A 26,298-nucleotide genomic window follows, 5' to 3' on the forward strand; every position below is an offset into this window, starting at 1 on the left:
CTGTTAAGTATTCCTCATTTCACCTAAATGAGCTGCCTAGCTCTACAAGAGATATTCATTTCCTCTCCCTCCTGATTCTCTGCAATCTGACTTCTTCTATCATTATCATCGAAACAGATCCATGCTCACTAGTGACCTCCCTGAACTGCATACATTTCTTCATTCTCAAACTCTTCTAATTTGTTTAGTGCTTTGGAATACCCTTTGTTTTAGTCTCTGGGACATGATAGCCTCCTGGTCTTCTCAAACTTCATCTATTAAATTCTGTTGGGCAGTCACTGTAGTTATATCTGACTCTTCAGGACACCATTTTGGGATTTTCCTGGCAAAGATACTTGAAGGGTTGGTGATTCTCTTCTCCAATTCATTTTACATATGGGGAAACTAAGGCAAATAGGGTAAATAGGTGTCCAGGATCACACAGCAAATTAGAGACGAGTTTTGAACTCAGAAAAATAAATCTTCCTGTCTCTGGGCCTGTCACTCTATCCACAATGTCTCTTAGCTGCCCTTGTTAAATGCTGTTCCTCGATAATTCTTTTTTTCCTTTTCCCCCCAGTTCAATTCAACAAATACTTATTAAGTTTCTTCTGTGTGTGCAGAGCATCATGTTAAGTTTGGGAGAGAGATAAAATATATAAAACCATTCAATTATGCAAGTATTTACTGTGCTAGACTTTGGGGATACAAAGACTGTCCTGAACTCAAACACTTTACAGTTTATTGAGAGAGACAACATGAAGATAAATAATATGAGGTAAGGAGGGTAAAGAATTAAGGAGATCCGTCTGGTGCCTTTAAGAGAATTCACTGTCCCTGCCCTAATGAAGCTTTCAATCATATAGGGGAACTGTGACACATATATGAATAATTAAGATGCACTATAACCTAGTGGTTAGCATAGCAGAATAAAAGCCAAACAACAAGCTCCCACTTGAGGTGAGCGATGAAAGGCTGGTGGGAGAAAGTAGAGATTAGGGTTATATTATTTTTCCCTTATGAATTTAGTAATTATCAACAAAAACATATTTCAATAGATGAAGAAGAACAAGAAAGGAAGAAATGGGTTGGGTTTTTGTTTGTTTCTTTTTTAACCTCTGACACTCATTTTTTGGAAGAGATAGCATTTCAGTTGGGCTACAATGTGGAATTTATCCAGCAGAAAAGAATTTATCAATCTCAAATAACAAAAATGGCCAGAGCAAAGGCCATGGGGCAAGAAAGTACAGTCCGGAGCATGGCTGGATGGTAGAGGGTGGTCTGTTCTGGGTGGATCACAATATATCATGGAGTGTAATTTTAGGAAGAGTTTTAGAAACTTTAGGATGGTCATTATAGTCTTCCTCCATGGCTCAAAGTCTTCTTGCCCTATCTTAATTCTCTAGATTTACTCATTAGAGAAAGGTCATTCACTCCTACAGATTTAGCCATCACTTCAATGACAAAAGATCTTCATGGATCCCTACTGAAAGACTATGAACTCTCAGTAAATAAATGAGTGAATGACTGGATGGATGAAGTGAATGAATGAATGAAAAGGCAGTTAATTAAGCTGTGAGTTCACATCAAATACTGCACTAACTGCAAATACGAGCAAGGAAGATAATCCCTAGCTGCAAGAAGCTTACTTTCCAAGGGGAAAGGCAAAAAAGAGCAAACGGAAGGTTGGAGACGGGGGAATTACGTGACGAGCTGATATGGATTGGAAATGCTAATAAATGAAGTGGGAGCATGGTTCTGAGCAAGAGAAGGCCGCCATTTACTTATTAGTACCTAGGGCTTCAGGGGAAGAGTTTAGATCCAGTGGGAAGGGCATGAGGAAGGTAGCCATGTCAGTGGCTAGATTTAGAAATGACTTTCGCCCTAATAGCTCCCTTTGGGATTCAATTTAAATCCCAATCTCCCAAATACATTCTTTACTAATTCCCACCATAGACGTTTTCTCCCCCACTGCCTTACAAAATTGCTTTGTGAACTATTTCCTACTGAATTCCTTGTGGACGCACATATTGTTTTTCCCTAGTAGAATTTCTAAGTTCCTTGTGTTTCTTTTTCCATCTTATATCCTCAGTGGCTAATAAATAGTAGGTTGATTAACAAGTACTTGTACAATTTAACTAAATTGAAATATACAGTGAGGAGAAAGTCCGCAAAGCATTCTGTTCATGTGAATGGACAGTAGCCCAAGAGATCAAGCCAGATTTCATGTATGGCAAGTGTATACAGATTAGATGTAATTACATCTATATACAGATAAAGAGCATGGCAACCAGGTCCTGAATGGTACCTCTGGGCCAAATACGGAGACTCAGGAAAGAAATCTGATCCGTCAGGAATAGCTCTGTATCCAAAGAGCAGAATGAATAATTTTCAAAAATAATTTATTTTGAAATTTGCAAAAATAAATCAATTGTACTAATGAATTTAAATTATTAGCATACAACTAGCATGAGATTATGGCATAAGACTGAGAACTTTATGCTCACACTCATGTGAGGGGAATACTTGGGACTCAGGAATTCAAAGAAAGGAAGACCTAAATCAAGCAAAAGATTCACTCATTCCATTTCCTCAACCTTGGTTGAGCAGAAGCCAATAATAATTATAGGCCTGGTATTAGCTGCCTCCACAATATTAAGATTGCTGCAGAGACAGTAACTTCCATCTTGGTACCGCTTACTTCTCCATAACAGTATGGCTCACTGCTGTTCAAGTAAGTTTGCTTATTCTGCTGTCTCTCAACAGAGATAACCTGAAATCAGAGTGGATACTGCCCATTTTATTAGCAAGTAACCTGTGAATCACCCCCCCCCCCCCAGGCTGGGGTTAAGTGACTTGCCCAGGGTCACACAGCTAGGAAGTGTTAAGTGTCTGAGACCAGATTTGAAGTGAGGTCCTCCTGCCTTCAGGGCTGGTGCTCTCTCCACTGCGCCCCCTAGCTGCCTCCTGTGACTCATTTTTAAAAATTAAGTAAAAGGACTTGAACTTTCTTGAAATTGGTGAGAATGATCATTATCACTTCAAATTTCAGAAATTAGCACTTCCCAAAAGATGATTACTGATTGCTCTATATTGCTTTTTTCCTAAGCATGAGAATAATTTCCAAGAAAAAGAATTCTTACTAGGTTTTTCACTCATTTATTATTTAACCAGTATGTGAAACAACGTTTTGTCATCAGTTATACTCTTGACACTACGTCATAAAGTCTCTGAAAATGGTATTGCTGAAGGCAGATTAGACAGAGCACGTCTCATGGAGCACATTTGTCTTCGACATCAAAGGCAGAATGAGGCATGTGTGCACCTCAGGCAAGGTTTATAAAAGTGCAGCACGCCACCCTCCATTAGAAAACCGGACCTTCCACATGTTACTATTAATCAGAACCATCACTGAAAACATGCGACCTATCACATAATGACTACTTACCTCACAGACTGCGGAATTTTCAGGCAGGCACTGATAATGTGCAATATTAAATAGCATCCTTCATGAGTTGCCCCACGTTTCCCCCACAGGGTTGTCTACTTTGCCAATCCTAGCCTCAGCTGTTTGGCCCTTACCCTGTTTCATGGAATTGTTTCATTGCAGATACTATCAATAAAGATAGCTTTCTCTCTTGCTTTCCTCCCCTCAATCCCAGTTACTAAAATACAATAAAATAATTCTCATACACATACACACACACACACACACACACACACACAAATCTTGAAAAGAGAAAAAATGTTTTTGTGATATAGTGCTTTTTTCAGTTTAAAAAAATTCTCAGTGTATGATAGTTAATTATATTAGTTATTGGGAGTGGGAGGATGGGATTAACTTGATTAATTTTGTGCTCCAAAGTTATTAACCACCTTTCAGTATGTAATTCACAGAAGCAATGAGTGAATTTAATCCTCCAGTTAAAAATACAAAAAGAACAAGAATAATCCTCTTGTTTTATTATTTTAAAATTGATTATCTGCTTAATGATGTTTATACCAGAATGAAACTCATAAGTGCTATTTCGGTAAGGGGTCTTTTTGCTCTTTTTAGTAGAAGTCTTGTTTTAAGGAACTTAAATTAGATTTTAAAATATGCTCTAGATTAGAGTATGACATAAAAGTCTGTCCACTACATCCCCTGGTAACTATTATCAATTCAGCCACCCTGAGTCAACAACATTTCCTCTAGAAAGAGATCTAACAAAAATAACATCTAGCATATTGGGATAATTTAGAAAAGGAACTCAAATATTTCTAATATGAAATATTTCAAACTAAACCTCTCATTTCCAAAACAAGTCAATAGATGATGACATTTTGATGATCTCTCTTTCTTAAAAGATTAAACATCAGGTCATCCAATTTTAAAGAAATAATTGTTAGGAGAAAAGAACATTTTAATAATCTTCAAAAATGACTCTTTATCCATAAGGGGTATTCCACATATAGCACAAAGCAGCCAAAGCAACTGTAGGAGCTATTAACATCCATCACAATAATTACCTTCATACTAACAGTCTCTGCTCTCTAATAAGAGACAATAGTTTCCTGTATCAATAATTTCATGCATTCTGTGGGGAATTTGCAATTATTTATTTCTTTGATTTATTAAAAGACTATACATTTCCCAAAAGTCTCTGGATGCTCATACAAAGTATTAAAATACACCATAAAATAAAGTAATAGAAGCAAAACGCCTTAGAAGCCACCTAGCACATTTATATTGATTGGGAAATTAGTTAATTACATAAATAATAAATATTTTAAATATTGTTTGACAAGCTCTGTCAAGTAATTCAATAATCTATGCTTTCATTCTTTCTGCTTTTCAGTAATACAGTTAAAGGAAATAGGCATTTCCCTCCTAATTCAATTTATTCCTCAAAAAAAAAATAACTTTGAAGAAATTTTGCAACTTCTACATGATTTATAACTTTTAAAAAATACCTATTTTACCAAAAAACTAGTAAGGTAAAATTGTTTGAACTATTGTTGGAATCCTAAAGAAAAATGAATACACCTCAATGAGTAATATATGAATGAAAGGGAAAGCACAGAACGGGAAATAAAGGAAAAAATAAAAATTGGGGGAAATATTTTCAAAGAACATTTTAAACTCAGACATAATTTAATGAAATATAATAATGTTTCATAAACATAAAGCTTATTTTTCAAGTCCACTTTTACTGCATCTAAAACTTAAACACTTCAAAATGAAAACAAAATGAAAGCTATCAATACTACCAACACAATTATAAAAATATGCATATGTTGTATCTTGCTAAAAAAGTACCTTTCAATTTTTTCAGCTGTCATATCATAATTCTAACTCAACAGCTCTATTCCTAATAAGAAAAAATATTAAAAGGTGGCTTGAGAGTCTACTGGAAAAAAGCTTTTGAAAAGGAAGACATTTATTTCCCTTTAGAATTAGATCATGTTCTACTGGTCTCGATAGTGCAGCTCAAGGAATACCTATCATGAAATAGACCTACACTTAAAAAAAAAACTCCTTTTAATTTTATACTGGTCCTTTTTGTCATTACTAACTGGACTTGGTCTCATTCATTTCTTCACAGACTAAACAAATATTATAATTGCTTATGGTACGTATGGGAACTAGGTCCTGACAAAAACATCCCTCCCCTCAGAAAGCTTATATTTCACAGAGGAAAAATGACATGATATGACATAATCTGTGAGATGAGCTATTAGAAGCCCGGGGGTTAAGAGCTGAAAAGTTCATTGGTCTAAGCCTCTCCTTCTAGAGATGAGATAACTGAAGTCCAAAGAGATGGATATGTAAATGTCAAAGCTGAGCCTCTGACTCCAAAAGCAATGCTATTTTCTACTCTATCTAACTAAAAATGGCCATTAAATACCAAATGTATCTGGGTAGTGTGTAGTACTAGCAGATGGAAGGATCAGGAGTAATTTCATGTGAGAAGTTGCTGAGACACAGAGGAACTCAGAGATACCAAGAGGTGGAGGTGAGGATAGAGAGCATCCTCATCTCAGTGGGCAATCTGGACAAACTCAGGTGAGAGAGAACGTCCTACTACCTAGCTCGCCAGTCAGTGGGATGCACCATGTCAGGGGAAAGGTGCACTGGACACAGGATGGCAAGGGGCTTCTGCAACCTGACATTCAAAGTCTTATTTTGGATTGATTTATAACTGTCACAAAGGAAAAATCAACGACTCTGCTGGCCAGAGCCACAAGCAAGCAATCAAATAGATTCCACAGAGCTTCATCTCCCTTAATTCTCATAGATGACAATGAGCATTGAAATGGTAGGAAAGAACAGAGGAATGAGGAAGCCAGAAAACAGAAAATCTGGCTAATTATAGACCTTGGGTTGATTAAAATCTATCTTTGGGGCAGCTAGGCGGCGCAGTGGATAGAGCACCAGTCCTGAATTCAGGAGGACCCAAGTTCAAATCTGGTCTCACACACTTAACACTTCCTGGCTGTGTGACCCTGGGCAAGTCACTTAACACCAGCCTGGGGGGGGGGGGGGAATCTATCTGCAATAGATTTCAATCAACCCAGGGTCTATAATATATAAAATTATTTTATGTTATATTATAATTTAATATTATAAAATTAATATTTCATATTATATGTTATTATACATATTATATGAGTTATGAGCATTGAAATGGTAGAAAAAAAGAGGGAGGAGGAAGCCAAAAAACAGAGAATCTGGTTAATTCTATATATATAGTATATTTTAATTAAACCAGGATCTATTATAAGCATATAAATATAAATAATATAATTATATTATATTATAATTTAATATTATAACATAAATATATTTCATATTTTATATTATTATACATATTTATATGTTATAATAATAATATAGTATAAGATATACTGAAGATTCTTACATCATAATAAAAAAGAGTCTCAAACGAAGCAAATAATTATGCCAAAAATAAACTTTGAAAATTTCTAATGATAGACTGACCTTTATTTCCTTAAGTTTTAAAAATTACTACTAAAGTTCACACTAGGAATGTATTCCCATTACACTTACATTTAAAACACTCAGGGGACTTTTTTTAAAAGCTAGTAGAAAAAAAGAAAAGAGCATCTTGATCAATGCAGTTGTAGAAAAGTGAATGTTAATAGAGCCCATCTTTTAAGTACAGATGAGCAATCCAGGGATCTGATTGTACACTTTTACAGAAGGGAATCAATGATTTCTGAGGGACCAATGACTCTTCCATTCTCAGAAAACAGTATTTCCGAAAACTAATTTCATTCAAGGCTTTTTAAAAACAACTAGACTCAGGTGTAGTAATAGCAAAGGAGCCTTCATATATCTTTAAGTCTAACTTGGGGACAGAGAGAATCATCTACTAGGGGAAGTCCAATGAGAGGAAGGGGGCATGGAAATGGGTCTTCCTGAAGAAGCTTTTTCTAACCTCTTCTTAATTTGTGCCTTTCTTCATTTAACTAGTTCCAATTTATCTGATATAATTTGTATACATACATATATATATATATATATATATATATATATATATATATATATATATATATATATATATAATATATATATATATATATATATATATATTTTATGATCTATGATAATAATGTAACAATGACATTATAAAAAGAGAAAATGACATTATAAAAAGAGAAATATGTCTACGGCCATAAACACCACTGAAACTTGCATCCGCTTCCTTGTTCACTTCAGACACTTGGTGGCCAAACAGAAAATTGCATTTTGGAAAACTGGTTCAGATGGCAATCTTCTATCCCTACAAATAGGAGCCTATTTTAACAGAAACCCGTGTTTCACCCAGCTCTTTAGAACAAGGGTGGGTTCCATGGATTGCCTTACAGTACACAATTATACAATTTTACCAAAAAGCACATAACAAATTCTGCTGAATTTGTCATCACTTATTTATTTATTATTGTGATATTGCAAAGAACTAAGAGTTTGGATCACAATTCTGCATTCAATGGACATTTCAACTGTGAATCTAGGATGTTGTCCTTTGGATAAAGGCATTTATAGACAGTGTTTAGTCTCAGATTTTAATATTAAATTTATTATCCTTGACTGTGTTACCAATATTTGACATAATAAATGAACTTTTTTTTCAAATAGCATTTTATCTATCACTGTTATCAATAAGCAAAATGAAAAAAATTAGGAGCTCATTCTCTATAAACAATATTTGAAGAACTTACCAGAAATATTCGTTCAAGTTGATCCTGAATGTCTTTCATTCCTGGAAAAGCAGCAACTCCTTGAATCATTTCAACAAAGATACAGCCAACTCCCCTACAGAGGGAAATATATAGATATAAATGTCAGGAAGTTCTATTTACAATGTAAAGTTTGGAAATAGATTGTATAATTCCAATGCTGTTCAAAATTATTTTTTAAAATAACTATTGTATGATTGATTCCATTTCTTTTTCATAAGGTTATAAATTGAGAAACATCAGAATATACATCATGAGTCCACTGAATTCAGCTGAACCATGATACAAGAATTTCTAGAAGCTATCATCTACTTAAGCTGGCAAAGATAATCAGAGTATAATCCCTAATGGAGTTTCTCATGACATTGTGTCTTTATGGGGTGTTTAAGAATATATTATTATAGCTTCAAAAATTATGCTCAAATAACTTATTCAAAAAGCAATTTAAAGCACATGAAAAAAAGAATGAAACAAAAACTGATTAGGTATATACACATTTCTGTAGGAATTTTTGTAACAAAGAAAACTGATTTACTTTCAAAGAGCGAGCCAATAAACAGCTCAATCCATAATAGGAGGAAGCACTATTTTATGATTTTTCCTCAGCTTTCTATCTTCCATTAATCTTATTGCCATGTTCTCTCTTGATGCATTTATATTAAGTTGTTTGACCAACTAAAGTAGTTCATTGAAAAAGAATTCACATACTTAGGCATTGTAGTTATAATATATAATCTTATTCCAGTAAATGCTTGCTTTATCTCTGCTGCTTCTGATAAGAATCTGAAAAATTATACCATTATTGCCCATTTATCCTAAATTTCTTAAACATGAGAACTAATTATAACAATTCATTATAAAGCTGTCACTGAAGTTCATGACATCATTTTATGAAAAGTCTTTCATCATCAATTTGGATCTTAATAAACTGTTCTTATCACTGTATTTTATACTTAGATCACAAAGTAGATTTTTGTTGAATAAACAAATTAATAAGATACCTTCTGAATGCAAATTTCCCAAAGATATTAAGTTACTCAGAAGTTGACAAATAGCCATTCACTAATTAGTATTGAGAACCTAATTTCCCCTCATCCATAAATTCCAAGATTCCAGTTCTAAGGATTTTGCAAGTTAAATTTCTCTCTAAATTATAAAAGAACCAATGCATTTAATTTTTTTGCCTATTTTATTATTTTTCCTATTTTTATAATAATAGCTTTCAAAATACATGCAAAGATAATTTTCACCATTCACCCTTGCAAAACCTTGTGTCCCAATGAATTTACTTTTAATTTTCAACCAGAGGAAACAACAAAAGCATTTAATTAAATGTCAATGCAATTAAATTAACAATGAACCCTGTCCACAAAAACCTGAAGCTCTTTCTCTAACAAATATCTATTCTTCAAAGAGAAGAGTGGATTTGCATAGAAATAGTATATAGAGCATGTATCTAAGAGGAAATTTGTGTGGTCAGAGTGTGTGTGAAGGAGTACACACACAAGGAACTGGTCTGATTAGCTTAATCCCTGATGGAAAAGTCCTCTGACTCAATCACCTCTCTATCAGCTATCTTTTCCAATGCACCTCCACCTAGGAGGGAAGGCTTTGGATGTTTTAATCTTTTATTGGAGGCTCAATGCTAATTAAGACTTTTCTTTAAAGACAGAAGCTCTTCACAATCAAAGCATTCTTTCCTAATAACTTTGAAACTCATCTTCTCATACAAGATGTATCAGAGACTAACAGAAATTAAACTCAGGCTGGCTCTGAATTTTCTCAGGATTCTTGACTTCATTAAACTATTCTGGCTCTTGATTCTTCAGCTGACAGCTATTGCCTCATTCGAGTATCTCAATCCAATTGTCAACTAACTTAAGGCAACAATTTCTTTTAATTGATTTTGTTTTAGGTTTTTTTTGGGGGGGAATAGAAAACTGAATTACAAATTATTGAGATGAAAGTGGAAGACCATAGATGTGTCTACTTGTTTCATAACTCTTTATGCCAGATGGTGCTCTATATTTAGACAAAAAGATTTTTCACAGGATTATTTTGAACTCTTATGTCCTAATTTATAAAAAATAAATAAATATAAATATCTGATCATAAAAAAGTTTACTTTAATTCAAAGTTTTCATGATACAACCTTCCACCTTCAACCAGTCAAGTATCTCCAGAATTTACTTTCCCCAAAGAAGAAAAGTTGAGTGAACCAATGGTGCAGAAGTGTGTGTTGTTTTTTTTTTAACTTCCTTCCATCATGTCCCTCTGTTCTATGCAAACAGAAATGGCTATGCTACTTTACGTTTCTAAAAAAATTTTTTAGAATTTTTTAAAGTACCCATATGATATTTGACGGATGACTAGATGATTTGAATGTTCTGTTCACAGGGAACCATGAAACAGATACAATACAAAAGGACCCTCATTACTTCTATTTCCAGAGTGATGAAATGATAGAGAAGGGGAAAAATTTTGAGAATCACAAGATCATGTATGTCCATTAATTCCTAAAAATCACTCAACATCCAATGATCACACAAGCTAAAAAATGACTACTCTAGGTAATAGGTCACATCCATATCTCATGAAATGGTGCAATTCACAGTACTCAATCCAGAGTAAAAAAGGCATGAATTCAAATCTCCTAACATCCACTTGCTGTGTGACCCTGGACAAGACACAATCTGTGTGTCAAGTTTCCTCATCTGCAGATTAAGCATAATAATAGTTCCTAGCACACAGGACTGTTTTAAGGAGCAAATGAGATCATATTTTGTAAAAGACTTTATAAACATTACTATTCTTTATAAATGCTAGTTACTATGTTATTATTAATGACATCTCAAGAGGACACACACAAAAAAAAATAGGTAAACTAAAGAATGGCTCAAGACTTCTCCTTGGAGAGATGAGTTTGTAGAGTTCATTTTCATCTTGTGCCCAAAGGCAAGAAAAAACCTAAATTTCATGGAGTATTAAGTCATGTGATTTTGTAATACTTCACAATCAAATTAACAAACAGGAAGATAGCTGCAGTTATTATTCTGACATATACAGAAGATAAAGATATGATAGTTGGAAAAAACTTTCATATGGTCATCCAAACTAAGACATTATATACAATGACATTTGATTTCACTGAAAAGATAAAACAAGAACAAAAAAAAAAATATTCTGAAAAAATATATTCAGATAAAAAAGGAAAGAAGGTAATCATCTATACATAATCAATAAGGCCTTGGGCAAGGAGAATATTAACATCAAAAGAAAAAAATTAAATCGACTAAATCTTATGCTCATAATAACAATATGACGATAATAATAATCATTTTAGCAATTATACTATACTTAAATGCCAGGGATGATACTACAAATTTTACATTATTATTTCATTTAATCATATGTAAGATCTCTTACAAATGTGAAGAATCTGTGATTCCCATCAATGTGGGATATAAATTCCATGAGGAAAGAAAGATAATAAAAAATCATGGCATACTCTTTAATCTAGCAGTGTCATTACTGGATCTATATCCCAAAAAGATCATAAGAAAGAGAAAAGGACTCGCACATGCAAAATTGTTTGTGGCAGCCCTTTTTGTAGTGGCTGGGAAGTGAAACTAATTGGACGCCCATCAGTTGAGGAATGGCTGAATAAATTATGGTATATGATTATTATGGAATATTATTGTTCTATAAGAAATGACCAGCAGGATAATTTCAGAGAGGCCTGGAGAGACTTATATGAACTGATGTTGAGTGAGGAGATAATTGTTCATGGCAACAAGAAGATTATGTGATGGTTAACTGTGATGGACTTAGATCTTCTCAGAAATGTGGTGATCCAAGACATATCACTTGGGATGGAAAATGCCACCTACATCTGAACAATGAGACCAAATGCTGGTCAAAGCATACTATTTTCACTTTTTTTAAAATTTGCTTTGCTTTTTCTTTCTCATGGTTTTTTCCCCTTCTGATTTTACTTTCACAACATGACAAATATGGAAATATGTTTTAAAATTATTATACCGTATATCAGATTGCTTGGTGTATTGGGGAGGGAGGGGGAAAAATTGGAACTCAAAATCTTACAAAAATGAATGTTGAAAACTATTTTTACATATAATTAGAAAAATAAAATACAATTGAGGGGGGGAAACAAACTTTATGACGTTTGGCAAATCTTGGGGAATTGACTAAGACACAGATGTTCCTAAGTGATTTGCTCAGGGACAATAGTAGTTGTCATAGATACTGGAACCTGGATGATTTTTCCCTCTGAGAACTATAGGCTATATATCACATTTCAGCAAAAAATGTAATGTACAGGGAACAACTAGTTGTTGAAATACTGGGGGTTTTTTCCTATTTTTTTTTTCAATAATGAGCTAACTTTGTGTGCTTTTCAGATGGGTCAAAATCAGTTCCAAAATAAAAGAATAAAAATGAAATATTATACAATTAAAGCAACTTTTAGTCTTTTCCCTCCCTCAACAAATCCTCCAAGCATGAGATAATGGTGTATCTATCACTAGTGTTGTAGTGAGTCAAGTACTTTATTTTTAAAAAATGTATTATTTATTTAAAACTTAAATGCGAAATAAGAAAAAACAAAATAGAAAAAGAAAAAGGGAAAAAAAAAAAACATGGCCATGTACCCAGTAGAGCATCAGGAAAGATTCGAAATATGTAACAATAAATTTCTATTTCAAGAAAGCATATATAACAATAGAAAACATTGTATTCACACTGTTTACAAGTTTTCTTTTGTTCTCTGCTGTGCATGTTTGACTTTTTTCTCTTTATCCCCTTTCCTTCCCCATCTCCCCCAAACAGGCTACAATAGAAGCATGAATATAGCCATGTATATATACATATATGGCTGACATGATGTAGAGTTTTCTCTTAATTCTTTGAAAAGTTTAACTGTATCTGAGATCAATTATTATTATTATTATTATTAATTTTTTTCTAATAGATTCCACTCCTGATCACTGTTGCTATATTTATATATTTCTCTTATTTCCTATCTCTGCTAATCTACCCATTTAACTTGCCCAGCTATTACTTAATCCCCCCCTACTGCCCCTCTCTCCATCACTAATGGATCCTCCTTTCCTTATCTTTTCCCCTTATTATTTCTCTCCCACTTTATCCCATCCCCTTATCCCCCCTAACCACCTTTCTGTCTCTTACCTTATCCTTGCCCTTTCCCCGCCATGTCCTTTACAAACTTTAAAGTTCTATAGAAAGGTAAGATATACGACAGTAACAGCAATACTGTGTGATGATCAACTGGGAACAGCTTAGCTATTCTCAGCAATGCAGTGGTTCGAGACAATTCCAAAAGACTTACAATGAAAATTTCTGTCAACCTACAGAGAAAGAACATCCCGGGCATCTGAAGACAGATTGAAGCATACTTAAATTTTTTTTTTTAATTTCTCTTGTTTTTAGTCTGTGGTCTCTTTTGCAACATGGCTAAAATGGAAATATGTGTTCCAGGAGTGCACATGCATAATCTATATCAAGATATTTGCTTTCTCAAGTAAGTGAAGACAGGAGTGAGTTTGCAGCCCAAAAGTTTTTTAAAAAATGAATGTTGAATATTGATTTTACATGTATTTGAGAAAAATAAGATAAAAACATTCTTTTAAAAAAATAGAAAAGAAAAGAAGATTTCTGAAGAACTAAAGTGATCTTAGAGAGCATTTTTGTAAGTAACATCACCAACAAAATGGCCAAATAAATATCAATGTCTAGTGGCTCATGTTTTATTTCTCATCATTGCAAAGGCTTTTAGGGAACTGTTTAGTCACACTTGGAGAATAGCTTGAATAAAAACATGAAAAGGGAGCAAGCTGGTTTTTGAAATAACTTTTTATCAGACCACATCTTCCCAGCCCCAGGACTGAGTAAGAGGTAGAAGGAATACAAGATTCTATCAAAGAAAATATATTAAAACTATTTTAACACACATTTTTAGCATCAAGTCTGCCAGAAACAATTTTATTTAATTCTAATATTAATCTAATATCCAAGAAGTTATAGTATAAATAAAACCATTCAAATTTGTATATCGCCAATGCCCTCTGATCTGACTGTGCCCCCAAGATAATACATAAAAAAATACAATTCTGATTAATAGTCAGGAAAGATGTATGACTAAGTCATCAACTCTTACCCCCCCAAGAATAAAAAAGGTAGCTTTTCCCTTCTAAGGATATCTTATCCCTCCTAAAGAGTGAGGAAGCAATGGTGTAAAAGAAGAGTTAAGCTTTGTTATTAGCTTTAGAACCACCGTCCTAATTGCCCAAAGAAAAGTCTATTTATTTTACAACCATCAGCTACCTTTACAAGGTCTTTCCCTTAGAGTCTAGAGAAAGCTTACTAAGAAAAAAAGTTTTTAAATATGCTTCCATGATTCTATTTATTTTAAATTTATTTGACCATAACAATAATAGGTGGGTTTTAACATCCTCTTCCAAATGGCATATGAATATATAGAGATAGATATATACACATATAATACATATAAACACAAATATATACATATATATATATATATATATATATATTTTTATATAGCTATATAAGATTCTAGAACAGATTGTAAATGTGGAGATAGCTTTGTTTAATGATCACCTTAGAAACAACATCAAGTAAAATATAAAACAGTCAAACATATGTTCACCTACATTATCTACCAGTTTCATGGAGAATGTCTGGAAGGGGCAATAGAGGGATGCCTTATCATGATGAGTTGTTCCATAGGCTATTACCAGAAGATCCCATCCTAAATGCACTAAGCACTACTAGACTACCAAAAATTCTAAGGAGTAACATCGAACTCATTTGAAAGAAAATTATTTTAACCATCCACACTGGGGGGAAAGGGTCTTACAAAAACAGAAGGTAGGTCATAACGCAGCTACAGGCCATATTTTGCCCACTTCAGAATAGAACACGGTACATAATTGAATGGAAACACCCTGAATTAATAGAGGAGCGTATAAAAGCATTTACACAGAGTGATCCTGAGAATCGGAAAGACCTCACTTTAAATATTTTTTCCAACACTTATATGTTATATAAGTGGAAAAGTCATTTAACTTCCCTCAATTTGTTTTTTCATATGTAAAGTGGATATAATCATAGTACCTAATTCAGAAGACTTAAGAAAACTAAAATGGAATAAGATTAAAAGTATTTTGCAAACTTTGAAGTGAGATATGTTTACATATGTGTATATATATGTGTATGTGTATAAATATGTATATTTGTCCCACAGAAGAACAATTGGCTGAGTGTAGGACTGAAAAAGAGGAAGAATTAAAGTTGGATCTTATTTTTAAAACTGTGTTGCCATCCTAATGAATCAATTATGGTGCCTAAAATGCCTAAGTTTTTAATACAATATATTCTATTTTATTATATGTCTGTGATTCATGGAACATTACAATTTCCTAATGATTGAAATTTTCATCACCAGAAAGACAATGAAGAGTTTACAAGGAATTCATATAACACATTATAAGCAAGAAATTACAACAGCCAAAAGCTCTTAAAACACATCATTAAAGAAAATGTATCAATAAAGATAGAGAAATAAAGGGACTGACCACAAAGTAAAAATGTGAGACAGCCCTTGTGCTCCAGTGAAATCTTAATGCTGTCAAGAGAAAAAAAATAAAGAAATCTTTTAAGGCACCTGACCTATGGATAAGCATTTAGGAGGACACAGATGTGTCACACAGTTCAGTAAGCATGAATGGGTGGGGATCTGCACCTCTGGAGGTAATGTCCACACAGGCAAGCTGATAGATTCATTTCATTATTTGTGCACAAATTTTGTCAGGTTATGAAACTATTCATGAATATGCAAACAAACTAAATGGCAATGAGAAGACATATGGTATGAGTAAGTAGGCTGCAGCAGTTGGTCAGTGAACAATAAATTAGACATGGCAAAATGGAGGCAGGACCTGGATGTAAAAAATCTTATGAACAAATTAGAGGAATAAGTAAGGGATTTTTTTTTCAGATCCAATGGCAAGTGTTCACACCCAAAGAAGGGAGAAAAATCATTTAAAAATGAACAATTTTTATTATATCAAGTTAAGTTATATTTGCACAAATAAACACAATATAACTAAGATTATGAGAGTTAACTGGCAAAAAAAAATCTCTGCAGCATGTTCCTCTGATAAAATTCTCATTTCCCAGAAACATAAGAAAATATTTAAATTTGTAAGTATAAGAGCCATTATCCAAATGAAGAATGGTCTAAGGGTGTAAATAGGCATTTCTCAAGGAAAGAAACCCAAGTTACTTACGACCATATGGGAAAACATGCTCAAAATCACTAATGATTGGAGAAATGCAAATTAAAGTAACTAAGGGACCCAAACTCTTATGTGACCATTCTGTAAAGTTGATAGAAATGGATGGATAAGAAGGAAGAGAGGAAGAGAAGGAAGGAAGAGAAGGAAGGAAGGAAGAGAAGATGGAAGAAAGGAAGAGAAGTGACAGAGAAGGAAGAGAAGGAAGGAAGAGAAGGAAGGAAGGAAGGAAGGAAGGAAGGAAGGAAGGAAGGAAGGAAGGAAGGAAGGAAGGAAGGAAGGAAGGAAGGAAGGAAGGAAGGAAGGAAGGAAGGAAGGAAGGAAGGAAGGAAGGAAGGAAGGAAGGAAGGAAGGAAGGAAGGAAGGAAGGAAGGAAGGAAGGAAGGAAGGAAGGAAGGAAGGAAGGAAGGAAGGAAGGAAGGAAGGAAGGAAGAGAAGGAAGGAAGGAAGGAAGAGAAGGAAGGAAGGAAGGAAGGAAGAGAAGGAAGGAAGGAAGGAAGGAAGAGAAGGAAGGAAGAGAAGGAAGGAAGAGAAGGAAGGAAGGAAGGAAGGAAGGAAGGAAGGAAGGAAGGAAGGAAGGAAGGAAGGAAGGAAGGAAGGAAGGAAGGAAGGAAGGAAGGAAGGAAGGAAGGAAGGAAGGAAGGAAGGAAAACAGACACTAATGCACTATAGGTGAACCTATTTCCCACTTGAAAAAAAAATTATAACTACATCACCCAACTGTGAATATTTTTGACTCCAGAATACCTCCATTGGGCCTATACCCTAAAAAAAAAATTAGAGAGAGGGAAAGTGGCTTTATATGTGTGTATATATGTTTGTGTATGTACATATCTATATACATATTACATATATACATATCTATAGGAGTTTTGTGCAGTGGCAAAGAATTGAAGACACTATGAGAAAATCTCATAAATGGAAAATGACTGAACAATTCTAGTATATGAATAAAATGGAATATTACTGTCCTGTGTCCATTGAAACACATTCAGCCTGTATTCTTTCAGTTTTAAATCCATATTCACATTGGTTTTCATGAATATATCCAAATGGACCCATCTGGTCATAAGCTTATGGAACCCTTGTCAGAAGAATGTATTTAAATGCATAAACTAAAACATGCAAACTTAAAAAGAAAATCAGTTACATGAAATGAAGTAATCAATAAAGAAACAAGTTCATGAATTCTTTGTAAAATAATTCCTGTCCTGACCCTCAAAATGAACAAACACAACACATTACAAACAGAAACTTAGAAAATTTGGAGCAAAAGAAAATGGGAGGAAAGTTTTCTGCTAAGTTAAGCTAATGCTCAGAAAGGAGGTACTTCCTCTCACCAGACAGATGTCTGAAGCTTTTCTAACTAACTGGAACCTACTGAAGCAGGCACTTTTCTAAGAATGACTACTAAGAACAAAAAGTCCTCTGCACATCATTGTATTATTTAAACAACAAAACACACCATACACCTTCCCCTAACAACCCACAGCTTCCTAAGTCAATTGGGTCACACGAGGTACAAGTCTTTTCTTTAATATTACTCCTACCTTCTCATAATCATATGTAAAAGTTAGGGATAGAGAAAAGGAAAACAGATAAGATCAGTCACTTTAGACTAGTTACATAGCCTTAATACCCTACAGGTTCCCTAATCTGGAAAAGCAGGAGGTTGGGATCAATTACTGCTTTTTAAACTTTTTTTTTAATGTAGACCTTAGCAAATATCAAATCACCAGAGCATTTCCATATATAAGCAGAAAACAAAGATTTGAACATGAAGCCATAAATCTGTACCATATAGAGCTAGCTGGTTCAAGTAAAAAATCAATTCAATATGTTCTGTTCAAAGCTGCTCTATCCAACTTCAACAGACTTTCCTTTGCTCTCTTCTCAGGAACTAGAAAAAAATTTTAAAGACCCTTTTATGTTTCTTTTTCCTTTGGTGTCCTACTCCCTCCATTTTGGCCAAATTTATAAACAAAGAAAATAAAAACCACTAAATAAAAAAATTCATATTGCCACCCCACCCCTGCAATCCTTACTTTGGCCATGTTTGAAAATTTATGATGTGTTCTTCACACTGAGGTCATCACCTCATTTTCAAGACACGAGCAGCATCTTCTAACACAAGTCTTCTGAACTATGGCTGATCACCAAATTGATCACTGTCCTCCAGTCTTTCTAAGCTTTGTAAATTTATAATATGGCTATTATGCTCCAAGTTCTGCTCACTTTACTCCATAAAAGTTAATTTATCTTCACAGATTTCTCTGAAACTCATCCCTTTATGGAACTCAACAAGATATTATTATATTAATATACCATAACTTGTTCAACCATTCTCTAACTGATATCTACACCCCCCCCCCTAGTTTCTAGTTCTTTGACTTTGTACTTCTGTACTCTATTTTGTACAAACATATCCTTTTTTCTTCCTTGAATTTCTTTGGGAGTAACTTTTAAAGTGTAATTCCAAATTGATTTATAAAATGGCTGGGCAACCCAATGTTATTTTCTTTATTCCTTCTAACAATTGTGATTTTGGGGTAGAAGATGGGATTTCAGATTGTTTAAAATTGTACTTTATTTTTCCCCAATTGCATATAAAAACAATTTAATTTTTAAAAAGTTTTGTATTTCAATTTCTATTCCCTCCTTTCTTCTTCTTCCCCTTTCCTAAGACAGTGAGCAATCCAATATAGCTTATACATGTGCAGTCATGTAAAAATATTTCCATATTAATCATTTTGGTGAGAAAAAATAAGTCAATAAACAGAAAGAAAAAAGGAATGGAGAAAAAGATGGGGGAGAGAGGGAAACGAGAGAGAAAGAAAGAGACAGACAGACAGACAGAGAAAGAGAGAGAGAGAGAGACAGAGAGAGAGAGGCAGAGGAGGAGGGAGGGAAAAGAGGCAGAGAGGGAGGGGGAGGAGTTTTTCTTTAGAGATGAGTAACATTTTTCATCCTGAATCCTGTGGGATTGTCTTAGGTCATTATATTGTTGAAAATAGCTAAATTATTCACAGTTGTTCATCGTGCAATGTTACAATCTACAATTCTCTCCTGATTCTGTTCATTTCATTCTGCATCAGTTCATGTAAGTCTTTCCAGGTTTTTCTGAAACTCATCATTTCTCAAAGCACAACAGTATTTCATTACAACCATACCACAACTTGTTAAAACCCAAATTATGGTTTTATTTGTGCAAAAAAAATTTAATTTAATGTAATCAAAATTATCTATTTAATATTTTGCAACACTTTCTCATTCTTGTTTGGTCCTGAAACTTTCCCTTATCTGCAGATTTGATAGGTAAACTGTTCCTTGCTCCCCTGATTTGGTATCACCCATTACATCTAAATCATGTACATACTTAGACTTTAACCTGGTATACAGTGTGAAATGCTGGTCTATACCTAGTTTCTACAAGACTGTTTTCAACTTTTCCCAACAGTTTTTGTCAAAAAGTGAGTTTCTGTCTTAAAAGCTTGGCTCGTTTATCAAACGCTAAATTACTATGGTTAACTACTACAGTGCACTGTGTGCTTAATCTACTCCACTGATCTATTTCTTAGCCAGTAACAGATTTTTTGATCATTACTACTTAATAATACCAACACGGCTAGACCACCTTTCTTCACATTTCTTTTACATTGAGTCTCTTCATATTGTTTAACCTTTTGTTCTTCCAAATGAATTGTTACTATTTTTCTAGCTCTATAAAATAATTTTTGATAGTTTGATAAGGTCCTCAATTTAGATAGAATTGTCATTTTTATTATATTGACTCTGGCTATCCATGAGCAATTAATATTTTCCCAGTTGTTTCCCATTTATTTGTGTGAAAAGTATTTTGCAATTGTGTTCACATAGTTCCTGGGTTTGTATTTGTTGCAGGTAGACTTGCAAGTATTTTATTTTGCTAACAGTTATTTTAAATAGAATTTCTCTACTATCAGCAGCTTGATTCACAGTAATATGTAGAAGTGCTGATGATTTATAGGGGTTTATTTTATATTTTATATTTTAAATCTTATTATATCATGCACATATATTATATATTATTCTAAAACATCATTTAATCTAGGGTCACCTTTGTTTCATCCATGATCTTATTGGGAAGCATTTAGTTTACTTCTATTATAGATAATTCTTGCTGTTGGTTTTAAGGAAAGCTCCATTTATCCTATGTTTTCTAGTGTTGTTTTTTTTTTTTTTTAATAAGGAATGGGTGCTTTATTTTGTTAAAGTCTTTTTCTGCTTCTATTAAGATAAACACAAGCTTTCTGTTGGGTTGAGTCAACTATGCTGATATTTTTCCTAATACTGAACTAGCTCTGAATTTCTGTTATAAATCCCATTTAATCAGTGAATAATCCTTGTGATGCATTGCTGAAATCTCCATTAGTATTTTATTTAAAATTTTACAAAAATATATGTTAGGAAAACTGGCCTATGGTTTTCTTTCTCTTTTTGCCCTTCTTGGTTTAGATATCAGTCAGCACTATTTTTGTGTCATAAAAGGAATTTGGTAGGACTTTGTCTAGTTTTCCAAAGAGTTTACATACTATTGAGATTAATTGTTCTTTAAATGTTTGGTAGAATCTACTTGTCAGCTTATTGATAGCTTAATTTCTTTTTCTCAAATGGAGTTATTTAAGTATTCTATTTCCTCTTCTGACAAACCGGGCAATTTATATTTTTGTAGATATTCACTTAGATTGTCAGATTTATTGGCCTGTAATTGGGCAAAATTGCTTCTAATGATTACTTTAATTTCCTCTTCATTGGTGGTGAATTCACCCCTTTCATTTTTGATACTGGCAATTTGCTTTCTTTCCTTTTTTAATCAAATTTGCCAATGGTTTATCTCTTAAAGAGTTGTTTTAAAATACATTTCTCCATTAGCTGAAGAAGGAAATGGGAAACCACTCCAGTATTTGGTAAGAGTACCTCAACTCACAGGAAGTTGGATACAAGTGAACAACATATTTTTCTCTTTTATATTAACTTGGCATTTTTAGTTTTATTTTTTTGCATGCCTTAAAAAAACTACTTCTGATATTTACCAGAGCTTTGAAATTTTACACATCTCTGTTATTTTCATAATGGCATATACATAAAATAAAGAAATCTATCCAATCAAAGATGGACATCATAGAATGAGCTATAGAGCTACAAGGGACCTTTGATGTCATTGATTCCATTCCTTGTAAGGAGGACACAAAAGCTAAGGGAGGTAAATTGACCTGCACAAGATCACACAGGAAGAAATTTCAGAATAAAAATTTGAAATGGAAATCTCTGACTCATATGTCCAATGTCTGATGCTCTTCAGCATACTTGCCTATGCAAATTGGCAGGTGGGCTCCAAACACTGTGGGTAGAGGAAGTAGGAGGAGGATGCAATGGCCTTTTCTAGTTCTAAAATCAAAAGTCCAGTAAAAACAATTATGAGTTCTTCCAGTTTTCCCCTTTTCATATTGCTCCAAGGACTAGCAATGGTCTCAAAATTTGTATGTCCTTCACATGCAAAAACTTTCTAAAGGACTCTGCCATTCTGTTTCTAAAAACTCTTCTTATTCTGTTTAGTTCTGTTTTAGTTTTCCTCATATGAACAGCTATCCTAACTCCCAAAAAACAAAACAAAACAAAAACAAAAACAAAAACAAAAAAACAAAAAAAGCCCTTCAGAGTGAAATAATTTTCTTTTCCTTAATTGAACATATAGAATGCCATACTATTTGGTAAAGTTCAGCAACAGTCACCCTATTGAAACACATGAGTACTCACAAAAATAATTAGGTTTTAATCCACAATGCAAAGTATACATTTGTATCATTTTTTCACCAAAAAAAGTATTTGTGTTGGTAAATTTGGCCAAAATGCTATGCTGTTTTCCTCTGAAGCCTGGTTCCAAGAGATCAAAAATAATTACAGTATAACCAGTAAGTAAAATTCAGTACCTAGCACAGTAGTGATTTTTTCCATGTGAGCATTCCAGTGTATTTGAAAAGTAAGAGATTAAAAAATTATATTCCCCATGCCCTTGGTGGCGACTGACAGAATTGGATTGATTAAACTGTCACTCATCATTTACTTTGGTTAGTGCTTCATTAGGCACAGATAGGCACAATATATCTTAGTCAAATTCTTATACACAGAATTTAGCTCTTGAGAAAAGGGAAAAATATTTTGGACAGAAGCCATTTACTCAGCTAGAAAATAAAACAACTGAATTTTGTGTAGAAGAGGACTCAGCTGCTATTTTAGAGGAGAAAAAATGTGAAATGATAACAGATTGAACTTTTATAGCAGGACTGGAAAAAAACGTAACCTAAGATTTTATTTTAGAAAACAAAGGGAAAAAAAGATCAATATATATAATTTTTACATAGAAAAGCAACTCAGCTCAATGGATTTGAGTCTGAGCCTCTACATCTGGCTCCACTGTTGACTGGGTGTGAAACACTGGCCATTTCATTTAGACTCTTTTGTAATCATATATGTCATAGTGAAGAACATCACAGGAAAGCATCTGAAAAATACTAGTGCTAGAAGAGACCTTAATGCTTAATGGAGATATATAATATATATATATATATATATATATATATATATACACATGCTGAAGTATATACATATATATATATACACCATCATCATCATCATCATCATCATCATCTTCATTATTCTTCTTCTCAACATTCAAATGGATCTACGATCTTATTGATTTTACTGTTCTTCAGCAATGCAGATTGCAAACCATCCCCAGCATAAATGTAATTTATGTAAGCCTATCACACACATAATCAAAATATAGCATATATACATATAGGATTACATGTCTACACATTGTATATGTTAATGATAATAACAATATTAATAATAATGTTACTTATATCAAGTTTTAAAGTTTACAAAGCACTTTACATATATTATATCATGTTATTCTCACAACACTCAACCCTTTGAGGCAGGTGCTATTATTATCCTCATCATAACAGATGAAGAAATTGAGAATGAGAAAATTCAAGTGAATTGCCCAGGATCACACAGCTAGTGAGAATTTGAACTGAAGCTGTCCTGACTTTAGCTCCACTGTTTTATTCATTTCACCACCTTACTGCCATTTGTTATTGAATGTATGTAACAAATACGCAGGTCAAATTGAGGTCATTATTTAGAAAACTTTAGTTAGCATAAAGGAAAAAATTTTAAAAAGAAAAAAAAAATTAGAAAAAAAAAGAAAAAATTATTACTGATAGTCATGAATGCTACAATTTCAGGGGAAGGGGGAAAAAGATTTGGAAACCTGAAACAAATAAAACAGTGCAAGGCTTAGAAGAAGTGACCTGCATGAGGAAAGATGTGTCAAACCACATAAAACATCTACAGAAGATGAGTGCAAATGTCAGACTAACTGTTAAGTTTATTTTTTAAATGTGAGTAGAATACTAAATGATGATTCAAGAGAAGTATAAAAAACTTTATAGTAAACATCACTTAAGAAAATTTCACTCCTTTGTGAACTTTTTGAAAAAAGAATTTCAAGGGTTTCTGTAAATGGAATCGGCCCTGCCAGTTCTCCTTTTCAGTCACCTTTGCTATTTCCTCAACCATGTTTCACCCACTAATAAAGGGTTTCAACTAATGGTCTAAATGTCAGTCCCTCCTTTGTTTTCTTACAATACTTTCTTTTATCAGACTCATTGGCTTCAATTATTATCTCTGTAGTGATAACAATCAAATGTATGTAGCCATGGCTCTCCGGAGTTCTAAGCCAGTATTGCAAAACACATATCTTTTTACTTTTTGTTGTTTGCTTGCATTTTCTCATTTTTTCCTTTTTGATCTGATTTCTCTTGTGCAGCATGATAACTGTGGAAATATGTCTAAAAGAATTGCACACATTTAATATATACTGAATTACTTGCTGCCTAGGGGAGGGGATGGGTGGAAAAAAGGGAGAAAAAAATTTGGAACATAAGATTTTGCAAGAGTGAATGCTGAAATCTATGCATATGTTTTGAAAATTTTTAAAAAAGTTTTATTTAAAAAATGTTCATTATCACCACCTGGATCCCCCCTTTTCCCCCCCCAAGCACCTCAAACACCACATGTTGAAAATGAGATCATTATCCTCCTTCCTTGCTTGCCCTTATCAAGCAATACTTCACTATTTCTGTGAAGGATAGCTGCAACCAATTTTGGCTTGATTTTTCTTGAAACTAAGACCTGTTAAGGACTTTAGTTTAGTTGGCCAAGTGACCTTGCCCAGACCTCCCTCACTGAAATCCAATTCATTTCATTTAAATGTCACAGCATCCCTGATGTCCTAATGCTCTTCAAGAACGAAGGACAAAAAAGAACACGTTCCTCTCCCTGCCACATATTCTCTGATCTAGTGAGTTGGCCAGTTTGCTGTTCTAATACGAATAATATTGAGGCATTTTCTCTGTCACCGTAATTGGAAAGCTCTTCTTCCTCCTCTCCTCCTACTGGCTTTCCTTTCTCCCCTCTAGTCCCAGTTAAAGTCCTATCTTCTAAAGTAGACTTTCCAAACTCCTCGCCAAATTCTAGTGCCTGTCCTCTGCTCATTATGTCCTATTTTTCCTACATAAGGCATATTTGTACAAATTATTTTGTGTGTTTTCTCTTGGGCAAATTCTGCCTCTTGCCTCCTTTTTTGTATCCCCAGTGCCTGGCATATAGTAGGCACATGATAAATGTTTATTGACTGACTGACTGACTGACTGCTGGAATACTAAAGCTAAGTTTTGTTGGACTTGCTACCAATTTGGCTTTGGCATTTGAATTTTCTAGACACGACAAATCAGTAAGACAATTTATAAAAGACATCCTGGAATAATCCATGTCAATAAAAGGAATATTTTCAAGTATTCCTATTAGAGATACCATTGCCTTTTATAAGACTTTGGAGGCAGAATTGGGCCATGGAAGCGTTACTATTCAGTCTTTAGCACAGTTCCTGGCCCAAAGATGGGGCTTGATAAATGTTTACTGACTATCTGAAATAGTACAGCTTTTCATTGATCACACATGCACTTTTGATTATCTCTGGCTTGTTGACTGTTTACCCAATGCAGTCCAAGTGGCTAACCCAAGCAATCACTTGGACAAGTCTTCTCTCTTAGAAAGGAAAGCAATTTCTGTCTGTGCTGAAGTCAGACCTTCCCCACATTATTCTAATTTTAATAGTACTGAAGGTGAATGAACAGTACTGAGGGAAGCTTTTACCAAAATAAATCAAAAGTTCATTATTATTAAAAACCTTTTTAGAGTTGTCACATTATTTTTAGGAGATGGTGTAAATAATACTAGGGAGTTGAGAAAACAGATTTTACTTCAGATTTTGTCTCAAGAGATACTTACCAAATCTAATGATTTATGACTTTTAGTTTATTTCAAAACAATTCATGCTAGAATCAGAGCCCTAGCATATAATACTGCCATCAGGGAACAACAGTAGACCATGTAATAATGAAATGAAATGTATTACAATGAAATTATAATGAAAGATGTATGAAAGTTTTTATTTACACAGATGGGGCATAACTTAAGAGTAGAAATGTTTTTATGGATTGGGAAATTTACCACATTTGTTTTTTAGCAGCAAAAAGACTGGCTTCTTCTTAAATTTTTTGTTCTAGATGTAAACTAAAATATAGGCTTTAATACTCTAAATTTACAAATG

General features: G+C 33.6%; 1 protein-coding gene across 10 annotated transcripts in view; it reads right to left on the reverse strand.

Moving 5' to 3' along the window:
• CDK14 (cyclin dependent kinase 14) overlaps window positions 1–26,298 on the reverse strand; it is a 772,185-nt gene that overhangs the window by 222,655 nt on the left and 523,232 nt on the right. For all 10 annotated transcript variants that reach the window (XM_074266573.1, XM_074266570.1, XM_074266566.1 and 7 more), the window contains one exon: window positions 8,206–8,299. In XM_074266573.1, coding sequence (XP_074122674.1) covers window positions 8,206–8,299 — 94 coding nt within the window. The remainder of the gene's footprint in view (window positions 1–8,205; window positions 8,300–26,298) is intronic.

Source organism: Sminthopsis crassicaudata, chromosome 5, assembly GCF_048593235.1.
Source record: "Sminthopsis crassicaudata isolate SCR6 chromosome 5, ASM4859323v1, whole genome shotgun sequence".
Classification (NCBI taxonomy): Eukaryota; Metazoa; Chordata; class Mammalia; order Dasyuromorphia; family Dasyuridae; genus Sminthopsis; species Sminthopsis crassicaudata.